General features: G+C 41.0%; 1 protein-coding gene across 1 annotated transcript in view; it reads left to right on the top strand.

Annotated features, from left to right (window-relative positions):
- itga9 (integrin subunit alpha 9) overlaps positions 1–16,711 on the top strand; it is a 404,663-nt gene that overhangs the window by 97,217 nt on the left and 290,735 nt on the right. Inside the window, exon 14 of the mRNA XM_008112818.3 lies at positions 11,365–11,519. Coding sequence (XP_008111025.1) covers positions 11,365–11,519 — 155 coding nt within the window. The remainder of the gene's footprint in view (positions 1–11,364; positions 11,520–16,711) is intronic.

Here is a 16,711-nt window from a genome sequence, read left to right as displayed (position 1 = left end):
TGACTGATACCATGATTAAGGGCATCCTTAAACCAATTAGTGATCACTTTGTGCTTGTTTTTGTGGTTTTCCCATTTGTAATACCTTTCTATTAAAAACAGATTTCATGCTTTTTGAGGCACAAGGAAATGGTGAGCTGTACTACTTATCTGGGCAACAACATCAAAACAGTTTTATATAACTGCTATAGGCAATATTTCAATGCATGAAAATGAAACCATCACCATCATTTGAAAGACTGTTACAAAGATAAAGGAGTATGCACTCCTCCTCCAGTTCCAGAAAGTAGGACCTGAACATTATAAGAAAGAGGTTCACATTATAAGAAGAAAATGATTTAGATGACATTTTATTCCTTCCTGACAGTGTTATACAGTTTCTTGAGAGGTGGTGGACTTTTTAAAACTGTGATAGTGAGGGTGTCAGGAGGCCAAGTAAGCAGCTATTATAGCTACAGACATTTTCTTCACATCATCATTGTTTACCTGTTCTCTACAACACTCAATGAGGATGATGATGACAATTACCATCATCATCTTCATATTTATATCCTGCCTTTTCTCTCTTAAAAGAGACCCAAAGTGGTGAACACTATGAAAAACAATACAAAAATAATACAATTTGAGAAACCACCATCATGATATATTATGAGAGTTGGTGCAGCATGAACAGAATGGTACTTACAACTTCATTGGATGGGCTTAATTTCAGAGGCATGTGGCAGATCTTCTATAATTTTATGACAGAGTCCACTGGCTCCCATCAGATGACGTTGAACTACTTCCGGTGGGGCTCCATGGTAGAACTATAGAAGATCAGGCACATGCTGCTGCAGTGACAATGGGAGGCTTCTCATGTTGCCTTTGAGACAATGGAGGAAGCCAGGCAGCCACTGCTTCCCCCCGCCCCCTGGGCACCACCGGATTTGCCATAATGCATGGCGATTCTGGTGGCCCGTATGAAGAGGTCCTTGGTGCACTGTTGCTTCAGGAGGAACCAATAGTAACAGAAACTAGTTTTCTAGGCATTCATACTGTATCAGTTTTTGTATATTAGACTGCATGTCAATGGAAAGCAGATCTGGGAAGCTTTGTAGGTTCCCACAGCAACCTGAATCCACCCACTGCAACAGACTCTGTTTATTGCTTTAGAGATCAGGGCATTATGAGCTAACTATGTGGTGAAGTTGATTAGTTGCAGCTACTGCCTGTCAGAGGGTGTGGGCTGCCTTTGCTGTTTGGTTTAAGATTAGGGCAAAGCAGCAGGGCTTTTCTCTTTAGTCCCATGCTGCATCCCACAACAAAGTTTCTGAAAAGTTTCTTTGCCAAATACAGCATGTGCCTTGCCAATATTGGGGGTCGCTGCTTCGTTTTGGGGGATTTATGGATACTGTTGTGGAAAGTGTGCTCAGTTTAGGCTGATGTGTGGCCCTTTTACTCTGGTAAACCATGACAGCAGGGGTGGAATAACTTTAAGGCATTTAGTGTGTGGATCAAGAAGTCATCTGAGAAACATTTAAAGTCTTCTCATCCCGTCTCTGCCTGCGGGCATAGGACCACTTCACACAATCAGTATTGGATGCAGCTTGCAAGGATGCCAAAAGCTATCCCAGATTATGTGCCTTGCATTCAGGGCATGGAAAGAAGATATATATATTCTGTGCCAGCATTGTGGCATTCTATAAAGAAAGTCTGGAGATACTGGGTAGAAGGAAAAAAGCATTTATTTTTATAGTCCCCAAAACAGGCATCAAATTGCTAACCAGGTACAGTAATAGTTGTCATGTCATATAGGATTCAGGCTTGCAGATCTGAGTATAGAAACCTACAAGTGGGATCTGAATATGTCCTGCTAACAAAGTGATCCTGTTCAGTTACTAGACAGCTGTTTCTTCCCACATCACAGGAACCTTTCCTGCCACAATTATAGCACTATTATTCTGTCCAATTGCCCTGGCAACATTCAGAGAAATACTAGGATTTGCATTTAGGGAGAAAGTATTTAGAATCCTCAACCAAAGTCCCTTACTACACTACTGATCTCAGGATAGCAAAGCACGCAGCCATGGCTGGAAAAGTGCCATAGTGGCATAAATATGTAGTGTGTTTACTAGTTTATGTTTTTCAACTTACAACCAACGTTGCTGAGCATTCTCAGATCTCATTGTAGGAACAGACTGCTTTCTTTAGGGTTTGAAAAAAACCCTTTTTTGCAGTCCTGTAATTACCAGGGTTTCCTTCTGTTTCTTAGGGTTCCCCATTGTGGCATCAGTCCTGTTGAAATTCATAATTTCATTTCACTCTTAAGAGGGGCTTATTATCATGGCTCTTACATAGTTAAAGAAAAGCTCTATAAATACTCATGTTTGCTGCAAACTAATGTGCAAGTTTTATTTCTTTTCTCTGGAAGACTTTCAGAGAAAGATGGGGAAAATATCCAAAGTAGATGCTTTAAGTAAGGGAGATCTGCCATAGGAACTCAGCTGGACTTACCACCTTATCACATTGAGAAATTTCCCAGTTGTAGGACACTTCAATCTCTATTCAAACATGGAGAGACACTGAGATCATCACATGGATTAAACTACTTCTGACTGTCATGCATAGCCCTTCGTGGTTGAAAAGAGACAGAAGTGTCCTGAAAGGAGGGAACTCCAGCAATCAAACTCATCACATTGAGAAATTTTCCCCTCATAGGACACTTCAGCCTCTTTTCAAGCATGGAGAGGCATGGAGCTCATCACATGCTCCAGGGTTGAAAAGAGGCTGAAATATCCTGAAAGGAGGGAACTCTGAACATAGGTCAGCAATTGTGTTCAGAGCTCCTATCTCTTGTCACACTTCACTCACATCTTTACAACTGAAAAACAGGTGTGATGGGAACCATCAAAGTTTCCCGTCCTGTTTCATTGCCCAACCACCAGCAGTCTCGTGTACCCTGTGTGGTCTGATGCAGATCAATAGGATCCCATGGAAAACAGCAGGTCAAGGGATCTCTTGTACAATGAATGTATTGCCAGTTCTCAAGTTTCCATGTGTGGGTGTGATGGGGAGGCAGAACGTGAAACAGGACTGCTGATGATATAAGATGGATGATTCTCTACATTAAAAGGACGGTCACCCATGTTTTCCCCTCTCAATGTGATGAGGTCATAATATAAGATAAGCTACACATCTGCTTGGTTCTACTTTGTTTTTAAGAGTGAATTATGCAGAAAGTCATGCATTTCCTATTTCAGTTTTATAAGCACAGAACAAATATGCTTGGACAATATAGTATGCTTGGTGTAGAATATAAAGCATAGAAATGGATTTGAATAAAATGAACGCCAATTTCAGACACCAGTTCCTGCTCCTTGGATTTAAACAGAATATTTGAGGAAAAATAAGAAGTTATGACTCAATCAATTTCCAATGCATGATTGTCTCTTTAATTTCATGGCCAGTCTACAAATGCATATGGCCAAGCAAATACATTAATTCTGCCAGGCCATGTGATTGACCACTTCTTCAACTTAAAGTTTCTCTAGCAATAAGCCAGGCTCTAGCTTGCGGAGTTACAAATATTTCATTCATAATACGTGAGAGGAGGGAAAAGGCAGACCATCATTATTTAAGTCTGATAGAAATATGTGTTCATGACATCAGGAATTAATTGTGCATGCCCATTGCGTAATTTGCCTTTTGCATCTTGCAAGTCAATGGAAATGCACTACGCTTGTTTCTCCTCTGCAGGTTCTTCTGCTTTTAAGATAGGCATCTTGATTGAAAAGTCATGTTTTGTCTTTTACATAGAGCTGTAGCCATTTCCAGAGAGTACAGAATCTTAACCCTGGGCTGAGGGAAATGGCGGGAGAGAAGTGGTTTGTAGTGAGAAAAAGGGAGCCACAAAAAGTACATAGAGGTTATTCACCAGGAAAAGCAGCTTAGACTTGTTTCTTTCCTGAAATCCATGCTTCTTGAGAAAAAGCATTGGCTTACCCTTTTCTTCTATCAGCTTAAAAATGCAAAGATGTCTTTAGTCTTACTTAGGTGGTAGTTGCCGCTAAGGACTTCATCCCATTATTGGCTAAAAGCAGGTGAAAACGTCTTCTTAAAATGGCATTTTGACCCATTGCATTCAAAAACAAATCATATTATTTCTCAAAACCCAACACACTCTATTTTGGAGTCTTTCTCCTGAAACCATTCATTTTCTGAGCTATCACATGAGCCCACTTCTACTTAAAAAAATAAATAAAACAGGTATAAATTACATTTTTATGCAAAAACAAAATGTAATTATTAGTATTGAAATCATTACTTTTGGAAACAATGTGATCTGAGCACTTATAATTGCTTGTTTAAATTTAAGGCAGAATTATGATGTCAGTATTAATTGTTCCAGGGCTCCCTAGTGACTGTTACTTTGGTAAAAGAAAAAGGAAATTAATAGTTTAAAAGGCAGCAAAACTGCAATTTCGAAAGCCAAGAATACAGTTTATAAGAAAATAAGAGAAGGTGAAGTAGAGATCTCTAGAAATTGCACTATTCCTGCTGAATAAATTAATTTTAAAAAATTCTGTGCAAGGATCATGCAGCAGGATTTTGGAAGATTAGTGGGGCATCAGTGCTCTGTAGAACACAGCCTACAGGAAGGCCTATTTTCCCACATCACCAAACTATTCAACACGAGCAAATTTGACAAATCCCATCACATGTGTAAACAAGTGCCTTCTCCCATTTCATGAGTTAAGAAGATAATTTCTCCCCATCTCCCGTTCCTCCCATTTCTAAACACTTCTAAAACAGTTCACTGACAAAGCATTATGGACAACAGGCAGAAGTCTGGTTGCGTTGTATGATAGGCTTTGTGGTACTTCTTCTGTGAACTGTTTTAGAAGTGAGGTAGGGGTGGGATTGTGTGTTATGAAGTCCTACGTCTTCTAAAGAGTGGGTGGCTCTGCAGGAAATCAGCAGCAAGAGAACTCTGTGGTTTTATGCACACTTCTTAAAACAACAGCAACAACAGTAAATATGTTTGCTTCAGTCAGCTCAGGTTAGGGGCTGTCTTTATGGGAATAGACAATAGGCTATCTGGCTCAGCACTGCCAATTCTGACTTTCTGTAGCTCTCTAGAGTTTTTAGGCAAGATCCTTTCCTGGCTTTGTCTGAAGGTCTGTAGCATTGCTTGGTGGTCTTCCATCCAAGGACTAACTGGGTCCAGCTACCATCTATGTTCCCTGGTCTGATCACGCTGTCCTGAAGGCCCGGATTGAGATTCCATCTTGCCACACCAATCTTTGCTCGGCCTAGGAGACTCATGGAACCTGCTAGGTTCTTGAATGCCCTTAAGGGCCTGGGAACTGCGTGCGTCACTCTCAATGAGCTAGTCAACACCTGGAATGTCAGTTTGTTGGCTGCCTTGGATGAGATTGCCCCCAGACGCCTCCTTCGCCCTCACCGGAATCGCTCCCCCTGGTACACTAATGAGCTACGGACGATGAAGCAAGCACGAAAGTGGCTGGAACATCGGTGGCGACAGAAGCCCGACGAGGTGTCACTGTCCGCGTTCAAGGCTTTTCGCAGGTCCTACGAATCAGCCGTCAAGGATGCTAAAAAATCTTACAATTCCTCCTCAATAGCCTCTGCTAGATCGCGCCCAGCTCAAGTATTCAAAATCGTTCGTGCTTTGACCAGTCCGGCTCCCTTAGTCCAAAACCCAGCAACCACAGCTCTTACAGCAGAGGCATTCCAGAAGTTTTTCACTGATAAAATCACCGTGCTTCGGCAGGAACTGCCCCCTACAGCTGATACCTTAAGTGAGCTTGAGACTTTGTGGCCGCTTAGTGGGCCTATCTTTGACCGATTTACTCCGCTTGACAAGGAAGATGTCGCTAGAATCCTGCCTGTTGCAAAACCAACCACCTGTTCCCTTGATCTGTGTCCCTCCTGGCTGGTGAAGAGCTGCCTGGAACGTCTACTCGATCCGTTGAGTAATATCATCAATGGCTCTCTTGAACAGGGGGTCTTCCCGGACATCCTAAAAGAGGCAAGGGTTCGTCCCTTGCTAAAGAAGCCTAGCTTGGATCCCATGACCCTTGCCAACTATCGTCCTGTTTCCAACCTCCCATTCTTGGGTAAGATGATAGAGCGGGCTGTGCTGGGACAATTGCAACAATTTCTGGATGATACAGCCGGCCTGGATCCTTTCCAGTCAGGCTTCCGCCCTGGCCATGGGACGGAGACAGTCCTGGTTGCCATTACAGATGAACTTCGTCGCCAGTCTGATAGCGGCGGATCAGCGCTACTGGTACTTCTCGACCTTACCGCAGCGTTTGACACTGTTGACTACGATCTAATGATTCACCGTCTCGCCATGTCCGGAGTTCGCGGTCAGGCCCTCAATTGGTTCAACTCATTTCTGCGAAACCGGAGCCAATGCGTGGAGTATATGGATCAAGTCTCTGACAGATCTCCCCTCCTATGTGGGGTACCCCAAGGTGCAATTCTCTCCCCTCTTCTCTTCAACATCTACGTTAGACCCCTTGCTAGCTTGGTTCGGAGTTTTGGCCTAGACTGCTATCAATATGCAGACGACACCCAACTCCTTCTGCGCTTGGAGCCTGGAGCAACGTCAATACCAGAAAATTTCACTTATGTCTGGAGGCTCTGTCGAACTGGCTACGTGCTAGTAGACTGAAGGTGAACCCGGCAAAGACTGAGATTCTCTGGCATGGCCGTTCAACTGGTCTGACCCACTTGCTACCCACCTTCGATGATGCTGTCCTATCTCCTTCGCCCACCGTTAAGAGCCTGGGTGTCGTTTTAGATTCGCAGCTGACAATGGAAGCTCAGGTCGCTGCTGCCAGCAAACAGGCCTTTTTCCATCTACGACAAGCGAGGCAACTGGCACCCTATCTATCTGATGAGGCTCTGGCAACAGTCATCCATGCCACGGTCACATCTAGGCTGGACTATTGCAACACCCTGTATGTTGGCCTTCCGATGTCCACGACCCGAAAGCTCCGTATTGTTCAGAATGCGGCAGCCAGGCTACTCACAAGAACACCCATGAAATGCCACATAACACCAATGCTGCAGCATCTGCATTGGCTTCCAACTGATTACCGTGGTCTATATAAAATGCTAGTCCTGACTTTTAAAACTCTTTACAGCCAGGGCCCATCGTATCTTAGGGACCGTCCCTCCTTCTCCCATCATCGGAGGTCGCAACGACCATCCCAACGAGACTTACTCTATGTACCGGGTCCTAGAGAAGTGCACTTGGAAAGGACCAGGCGCAGAGCTTTTTCTGTTTCTGCCCCTGCCTTATGGAATGCCTTGCCGCCCTATCTGAGAGCCATGCGTGAGTTGGGGCCTTTTACCCTAGCACTCAAGACATGGCTCTTTACTAGAGCTTTTAATCTATTTTAATATTTTTTAATCAATATTTGTATGTATGTATTTTTATCCTTTACAATTTTATCTTGTAAATCGCCTAGAGCATCGTGGATGGAGGGCGATTAATAAGTAATTAAATGATGATGATGATGATGATGATGATGATGATGATCTAAAATTAGATGCAATAGTGTGCTCAGGATGTAGTTGTGGCCTTTAGTAATCTCTTCTGAATGATGCATTAGAAGTTCTTACTTCTGGAATAAACTAATACAAACAGAGAAGAAACTCATAACTAAAATTTATAATAAATTGCTTGGATGGGCCACCAAAACAGAAAAAATTAAAGAACTCAATGATAAAATGGGCAAGAAACTTAGGAAGACCAATCCAGATGAAAGAAAGGGAAGAAATATGGGTAAAATGATTGAGATTTAATTATTCCTCAGATTTAAAGGAAAACTGGCTAAAGTTGCTCCATTGCTGGTATATGACACCGAAGGAACTAGGGGTGATGTATAAAATACAGATAATAAATGCTGGAAATGTAGGACAAAGGAAGGGACCTATTATCATATGCAGTGGACCTGTGAAAAAACGTTGATCTATTGGAAAGGCATCAACAAAGCATGTCAAATAATCTTAAAGAAGGGCTTTACAATGAAACCTGAATATTATTTATTGGGAATGTTTGACTCAGGACTTTTTGCAGACCCAAACAGAAAAATTATTCACTCATTTAACCACTGCTGCAAGAATGGTCTTTGTGAAATGATGGAAATTAGACACAATACCAGATATGGAGGACTGGCTAAACAAATTAACATCTTTACTAAAGGAAAATACCGGTAGAGGACTTAAAATGACCGACTGGTCAACCTTTGAAGAATATTTGAAGAAGAAACCATGATTTAAGAGGGAAAGAACATTTTTACGACTCAAATTAAATTAAAAAAGAAATAGAATGGAAGGAAGAAGAACAGAAGTTACAAACTTTTCCCATTTTCCCCTCCCCATTTCCCTGTGCTTGTTTTCCTTGAGGGGTTATTATCCCTCCTCCCTGGGTTTATTCCCCCCCCCTTCCTTTTTTTCTTTCCTTTTCTCTTTTTCTTTCTCTTCCTTCTTTCCCTTTCCTTCTTTTTTATTTTCTATATCTTTCTCCCCTCCCTCTCTTTCCCCTTGCCTCCAACTCATTATTCTTTATACCTTGTTTTAATGTTAAATCTATTTTTTCAATAAAAATATTTTTTAAAAAGAAGTTCTTACACAAATAGTTTCTTGTATGAATAGGCATCACTGATGAATCGGCAACTTCATATCAGCTTGCATTGTCTTAAACATAATGATTTTGTAAAGAGAGCCAGTTTTACAAATCTTTCAAATAGTGTTGTTCAGGGAATGGAGTAACAAAAGGAAGGGCATGTTGACTGGGAGACTAATGGCTATTGAAAGTTTGAACTTTTGCTTCTCCCAGACATGACGTCAAGTTGGCAGATGGACACTACTGAAAAAAAGGAGAATAATAAATTACAATAAACTTTATTTGTACCCCACCTCCTCTCCTTGAAGGGGCTCAAATGTAGTGGCAGGGAACGCTACATTTGTTCCCATTGATCAGTAGAAAGGGCAAGAACCACCCATTTCTTCTATACCAACAGATCTAGCAAGGGATGCTAAATTGGCTTGAAATGCATATAGCTCACAGCTATGTTCTGGCTTCCCAGACTGTATCTCGCTCCTCTGTCTTTTCCCTCCACTCCAGTTCCCTTCTCTTGTGTATCTTTTTTTTTTAATTTGTAAGCTTGATGACAGGGCGTCTTTTTGAAAGTGATTCAAATTGCTTTTTGGAAGACATACATGACCTGAAAATTAGCCAGAGCTTGGCAAAGGCTTCCTGTTTTTTTTTAATGGTTTGGTTTTAAAGCTATTTTTAAAGACAAGTCTGGAATATTTCAATTGGTTCTTGGTTCTTTCTTTCATGTGTTTTTGTCCTTGGATACTCTGGTGAGTTGAGAAGTAATAAATAAACCTCTACCAGAATGGTCACTGGGAAAAGGACTTCAAAAAGGAGTTTGAGCGTTGCAATCCAGAAAGTAACTTTGGTAAATTCTGAAAGTAAGATAAAATTGCAGTAAGTAAATACATTAAAAAGTGGACCACAGTCAGAAATAGTTTGGTGCCTTCCTTTGCTTTAAAAAATAATGGTGTTTTGGAATTCTACGCTGACTTGACACTGAAAGAAATTTGAATGTGTGTCCTTCAGGAAATGCTTTGATCTGTGGCAGATGTTCAGTTTATGCAGGTGATGAGTGAAGATTTGGGAGGATTGATTGTGAGTTTGAGGAAGGAAAAGAGGTGGCTGTAGGAAGTGGTTGCCAGTCACTGGGACTCAGGAACAGGTGGTGGTTTTCTGGGAAGCAGGGGCAGAAAGGAAAATCCCAGAGGAAGTGTCAAAGAGAGTTTGGATGTGTATATCCCTGATTCAACTGGAAAAAAATCATTGGTAGATTGAATGTGCCTGAACCTTCTTTTGTTTCATGATAGAAAATATATTGAACCAGCAGTGAAATATTACATTTGTCTGTGCCATAGTCAGGGCCGGCCCTAGGTAATTTTCAAGTGTAAGCAAACAGTATTTTGACGCCCCGCCAAACCAATCACTGAAAAATAAAAGAGACCTCAACCTCTGAGGATGCCTGCTATAGATGTGGGTGAAATGTCAGGAGAGAATGCCTCTGGAACATGGCCATACAGCCTGAAAAACCTACAGAAATCCAGTAACTCCGGCTATGAAAGCCTTCGACAACACAGTGTATTTTTTCCAGATGATCAAGAAATAATAATAATGATGCCCCTGGCTGTCCGTCATTCAGCAGCTCTGCCCCCTTCTCTTCCCGGCTGAGCGCTCTGAGCCCCGCGGCGATGGCCAGGCCTTGGCACTCAACTGGGATGGCTATCCCTGCCTGGGCCAGCTGCACATCCCCCCCCCCCCCCCCCCCGCATCCTGGTTCTGCTCTGAGGCCTGTCCATTGCTGCTTAGCTTAGAGAGCTCAGCTGGGAAGGTAATAGAAGGGGGCGGAGCTGCCTGAATGACGGACAGCCAGGGGCTGCCTGTCATTCAGGTAGCTCCTCCCCCTTCCCTTCCAGGCTGAGGTTGAGCGCTCTGAGCCAAGTACCGAGGGCCAGGCCTTGGCACTGAACTAGGATGTGGGGAGGAGCCCTCACAACCCTCCCTGGGCACTCCAGGCCCCGGCGCCTTAATGGCACCCCTAGCGGATTATACGCCACCCACAGTTGCTTACCCGGCTTAAAGCTCCAGCTGCCCCTGGCCATAGTGTCCCAAACTGCATTATAATGCTTGCCAAGTTTCCTATTTAAAAAAAAAAATACATAATTTACATGAATAGGGAGGGGAAAATAATGCTACTACTATGGATGTGATCAACCCATCCATAAAGATATTATACATCAATAGCATTGAATGTGGAACTGTGAATCAGGATGTTACACTGAATATGCGCAAGCAGTATATATGTTACCAGTAAATCATGTTCCATGGAAACAATACATCATTCAAGAAAAGACTGAAAGGCAATCAACTACAAAATAAGAAGTGAAGGAAAGTTCCTCCAAGCTACATTAGTAATTATAATCTTTGTGTAGAATCATTGTGTAGGATTCTTAGCATCTATAAATGTCTTAGCAATGTTTGAAGGTCTGAGTTTTTCAGGGAGAGAGGGCAGGTTATAAATAAGTGTTTTTATTATTATTATACATCTATTATATCCAGCATTCTTATAACAAGCATATGAATTAATTTTATAGTATTTGGGAGGGAGTATGCCAAGGGCTACCTGGTGATTTCATGGCAGGTAGAAGTTATGAACCAAGTATGTTTCCTGTCTAGATAAATTACTTGGCCATTGTACCACATCAGCTGTTGTGGAAAATATCATTTCCTTGCTTTTTGTTGTCATTTCAGGTCCAGGCCTGTCATCACTATGGATGTCACCATTTTCCTGCCTGCATCTATTGACATCACAGCTCCACAGTGTCATGATGGCTTGCAGCAAGTGAACTGCCTAAATGTTACAGCCTGCTTTAGTTTCAAAGGAAAGCACGTCCCTGGATTGATAGGTAAAACATGATACTGATTTCTAAAATGAATGTCTTTACAATTGTTCTCAGAAGATTCTTGCTAAAACCTGGAAATCATAGACAAGGCTAGCTACCCAATAATTTAGCAAACACCATGAGGCTTGACCATGATATTCTGTCTTTCTTATCACATGATCTCATTTCCAAATGACTGAGACTCATAAGATTCATAATGCAGTGCCAGATAGCTACAGTTAGGACTCCCATCTACCATCACTTTTCTGTGGGAATTCTCTCTCCCTAATAAAGAAATCAAGCTGATTGGAGTACAGCCAAAAGATAGTCGCAAAAAAGCAGAAAGGAAGGTTCCAGCAGGTTTATGCACAAGTCCATTTACTTGAAAACCTAGATGAAAAAACCAACTACCTAGTAGTAAGAATTGTCTGGAATCCTGAGCAAGAATAATCATCATAGAAAGTAGGTTTCAAGTTCCACTTTTTACTGAGCAATGTTTGAGTTGTTGTATGCCTTCAAGTCACTTTGGCCCTAAAGTAAACCCATCACATTATTTTTCTTGGTAAGATCTGTTCAGAAGAGAGGGTTTGCTTTTGCTTCCCTCTGAGCCCCTTCTACACTGCCATATAAAATCCACATTATCTGCTTTGAATTGGATTATATGGCAGTGTAGATTCATATAATCCAGTTCAAAGCAGATAATGTGGATTTATCTACTTTGATAATCTGGTTATATGATAGTGTAGAAGGGGCCTGAGTCTAAGAGAGTGCAGCTTGCCCAAAGCCACCCAGTGGGTTTTCATGACTAAATGCGGCTACCAGAGTTGTAGCTGACTACATCACACTGACTCTCTTAGTAATATTATGGTGTAATCTTAGTAATATTGCATCAAAATAAAGAGACACCATAATGGTACTTGCACTGCCACAGCACATCACAAAAGATTGTATATACATTATGGCCATAACACTTCCAACAATCTTCTGCAGTAGGCCAACTGTATTATTTTGATACTGAAGATGTAGTATGGATGGTGGTTTAATTTTAAGTCACATATTGAGTCCATAATAGAAGTGAGATTGAACTTGAGTTATTCTTGACTCAAAAATTAATCTTTTTTGTAACTTTCTGTGCAAGGTATCAGGCATCTCAAAGTCAAAGACAACTGTGGAGGAACATTTGATTGGTTGGGTGTCCTCAAATAGCCCATGTTGCCAGAAGTATTTTAAGGGGAATTATTTGCTTGTGATGAAATTGTTTTTACTGAAAGCCGAAGGAGCAGAAGGGATATTTTGAAAGTAGATTGCTTCCTGCTCCTCCTTCATAAATCTCATAAACCCAAAAGCAATCTTGGAACAAGCTGATATATGGCACTAGTTTAATGTTTTGAATGATTAATGTTTTCTTGAATTTCTTCATATACAGCTGTTTGTAAATTACACATTTCTCTTTTAACTGTTCTGGCACAGATCGGAATAAACCATTGGTTGACTTTTGTATGTGTATGGTAATGTCGGTGCAACTATGTAGCATGTTTTAATGGCTGTTTAGATCTTTGTTTAGTTCTTCAGCATATTTTGTGAGTTACGGTATAGATTCCTGGAGCTTTATGGGGAACATGGTGAGGGCTAAAATCTTAAAGAGTCTTTTTATAGTGGAGATGGGTATGTCTCAGAGAGTAGTTATGAGAGAAATAGCATGCCACTAAGCAATGAGTGTGTCTCTTTGATATCACAGAGAAAACAAAGTATGTGACTGCTTTTATGACTCCCGTATCCATGAAGCCGATGAAATAGCTATATTCATCTATTAGATGTAAGAATTAGAGTTATGATCAAATTTAGTATAGAAAATTGAAGAGACCTCATCTACATCTCCTGAACTAATAAGTAGATCAGAACTTGCGTTCATGCTTGCTGAACATTTTGACAGAATTATCTGCTAAAATGGGTTATAAATACATTTAGAAATACATATTCTGGGGGTAAATTTTTCAAAATTTTACAGTGGAAAATCAAGATGAAATAGAGCAGTTTGGCAAGCATCTATGTTTTGAACTATAGTTTCCATGCTGTCTGGAAATAAGAGTGCTTTAGTCTAACACATCTGGGAGGCATCTTGTTAGGGAAGACTAGACTAACAGGGTATTGTGAAACACCTGTTGTCCCAATTGGGGACATCTCATTTTTCAGCAATATTCAGAGGCCTTTCTTAAAGTTATCTAGATACGTGTGGTTGCCTTTGAAGCTTCAAATGGTCCAATGGGCAGCAGCCAGATTGCCCACCGGAGTACAGGCAGCATACAACCCCCCTGTTATGTTTGCTCCACTGGCTGCCAGTCTGCTACCAAGCCCAATTCAAAGTGCTGGTTTTAACTTATAAAGCCTTAAATAGTTCCGGCCCAACTTACCTGTCCGAATGTATCTCCCTCTATGATCCATTTTGGAGGTTAAGATCATTGGGGGAAGCCCTTAGAAGAGATGGGGTCTTCTCAGTGGTGGCCCCTTGTCTATGGAACTCCCTCCCCAGAGAAATTAGATCAGTCCTCTCTCTCCTGACCTTCAGGAAAAGAACTTAAAATGTAGCTTTGGGACCAAGCCTTTGATCAGTAATTTGAGCAGTGCAATAAGGGATACAAATTAATATGATTGACAAACAGAATGGCCCTGGATTATGATTTGGATTGCGTGATTTTAATTGATGTTTTAATAATTGATGTTTTTAACTGTTTGGAATGTAATGTATTTGTTTATTTTATAATATGTAAATGTATGGCATTGAATTGTTGCCTGTTGTAAGGCCACTCGGAGTCCCCTTTGGGGTGACAAGGGAGAGATACAAATGGGGTAAATAAGTAAATAATACTTCTTTGATACCAGTGTGGACAGCTCAATAGAGGTAGAGAGTAGGCATAATAATATACTCAGAATTGATTATATGAGAATGATGCACATCACCAGCTGCTTCCATAATCCATATAAAGATAGCATGCCAGAGGACCCATGGAATTGACATAATTCATTTTGGGTGGCCTCTGGAGGCATAATTGTAGAGCCATTGACAGATTTTTCCTGGCAACAATTCAAACAGGCTATAAATGAGAGAGTTTCTCATGTTGCTTTTACTCAGCCTGTGTACCTTTGAACACAGAGATGCCATTCTTAGATACTATCTGCAAGGTACTATTGTTAGATATTGATATCAATATTATCAAAATATTAAATGTTTTCTGTATAACCCAGGCTGTCAAGCTACATTTAAGCATCTTTAGAAAATATCACTGGACGGTGTGTTTTAGTGAACAGTCAGGAAACTGAGGGCATGATATTAATCCAATGACTATTTCATGAACCAGGCCCAAAACTTTGAAACTCAACCCAAAGAGTTTGATCTGATGTCTTAGAAAAGAAGTGACTGCCTTTGATATGCTATCATGGCCAAATATATATTTTCTTCCCCTTCTATGCAAGTATGTGATGCATACATATACTGATGTAACTATATGCCAGTTCATATAGTACTGTTCACAAGAGCATTCCAATGGTGTGAGCAGTGCAGTATGTAATGCAACCACTCTGCAGAATGGTTCCCATTTACTTAAAAAGGATGAAAAGATATAGGTAACTGTGCTGATTCTTATCAAGGAACTGTAGTTTGTTTTCATCTCCACCAGGAACTTACCTTTGCTTGACATTACAATAGAAATAAAAAAAGTTTACTGCTGCTGAGAAAATTCATCATTTTCCCTACTAGCTATTGTTAAGGATTGCAACTACTGGTACTTTTTATTATTGTGTATTCATGTATAAGTTGACAGCAGGTTTTGGGCAAAATTATTAATACTGTTATGATCTGTAGATAAATCAAGAGTTATTCCTCATAGATGGGAAAGCAGCACTGATGCCTTGGGGGCCAGCCACTCCTGGTTGCTACCACAGTTTTCCTACCCAGGCCATGGGGGAGAGAGTAGAGGGGTTGGTGCATCTTTTAGATTTTCACATGATGGGCTAACTTTTTATCTTTCACTACTTTACTCAAAGAAGGGGATGGTTTCTTTTTGATAACGATAACTTACATTGACCCATGAATATGTTGATTCAGTTTTTGGGGGTCAGGTTTTGAATAACATTTCTAGACCTGTGTAGGGTATACTATAAGTCATGAGTATCTGACAGCATGAGTATGTTGGAGAGGGATACAAGATTATGGGAGTGACTCTACTAACTGAAAAGTTCTGGGATGTCAATCTTGATTTCCCTGACAGTGGTACAGGATAATGTCAGAATTTTCTCTAAACAAGGAAGTGGAGTGGCACTGGCATTAATTTACTTCTCTGGTGTTATTACATATGTGAGAAGACTGGTTGCATGAGTAATTTGTACTGCTTGGCTGCCTTAGTCTCTCTCGCTGTTTTTCTGTAACATTCTGGAAAAGAGCTAATTTATTACCCATACTCAATTTTACATGTATCCCTCAGAGAGCAACATATGAGGGATGATCTGAGTCAGCTGCAAACTACCATTCTCGTACCATTTGCAGTTTTTAAAGAACATTATGCATAGTATTCCAGTTTTCCGCTTCTGATATCATCAGTTGTGGCTGCCAAAGGGAAAAGCAGAGAAAGATGTGAAGTATACCATGCAAGAGATTCTAAAATGTCATCTGTTGCTCAGAACCCTGGGTATATATGTGTTGTTTATGTACTTCTTTTTTCCTGAGTCTTGAAAGAACTTGATGGAAAGCCCTTTGAATTATATCATGAGGTGGCTGACAATTCTCTGAACCACTTTGTATACAGTGGCTTGCCTGACGGATTGGTGTGTATTGTGTTTGCCCAGTTAGTTTTCATTATGGAGAGAAAATTGCCCTATCTTTGTGGTGAACCACAGAACATGTTGATGGTTCACCACATGATGACAGCTACCCTGTGGAGTGATCTAAGCGACCTCAGTGAGGTGGACTGGACTGCAGACTTGCACAGCTTTTTCACCCACAAACAGGAATGTGACACACTAGCCATCTGTTGTGGTTTGTCTTGCCAGGTACTTCACAAAACCCTCATTCATTCAACTCCAGGCACAGTGCAGAAAAGGCTGCCTTACCGAACCTCTAGTCCAGAGATGAGGGACCTGCAATTCTCTGTCTAATTTCATGCATAGCTGAGACAAAATTTAAAAGTCTTCTACAAGCAGGTTTTCTGTCCTCGAGTAAGAGC

The sequence above is a fragment of the Anolis carolinensis genome, chromosome 6 (assembly GCF_035594765.1).
Source record: "Anolis carolinensis isolate JA03-04 chromosome 6, rAnoCar3.1.pri, whole genome shotgun sequence".
In the NCBI taxonomy this organism is placed as follows: domain Eukaryota; kingdom Metazoa; phylum Chordata; class Lepidosauria; order Squamata; family Dactyloidae; genus Anolis; species Anolis carolinensis.
Note: the sequence above shows the minus strand (reverse complement) of the source record. Positions and strands in the feature narration are given on the sequence as shown.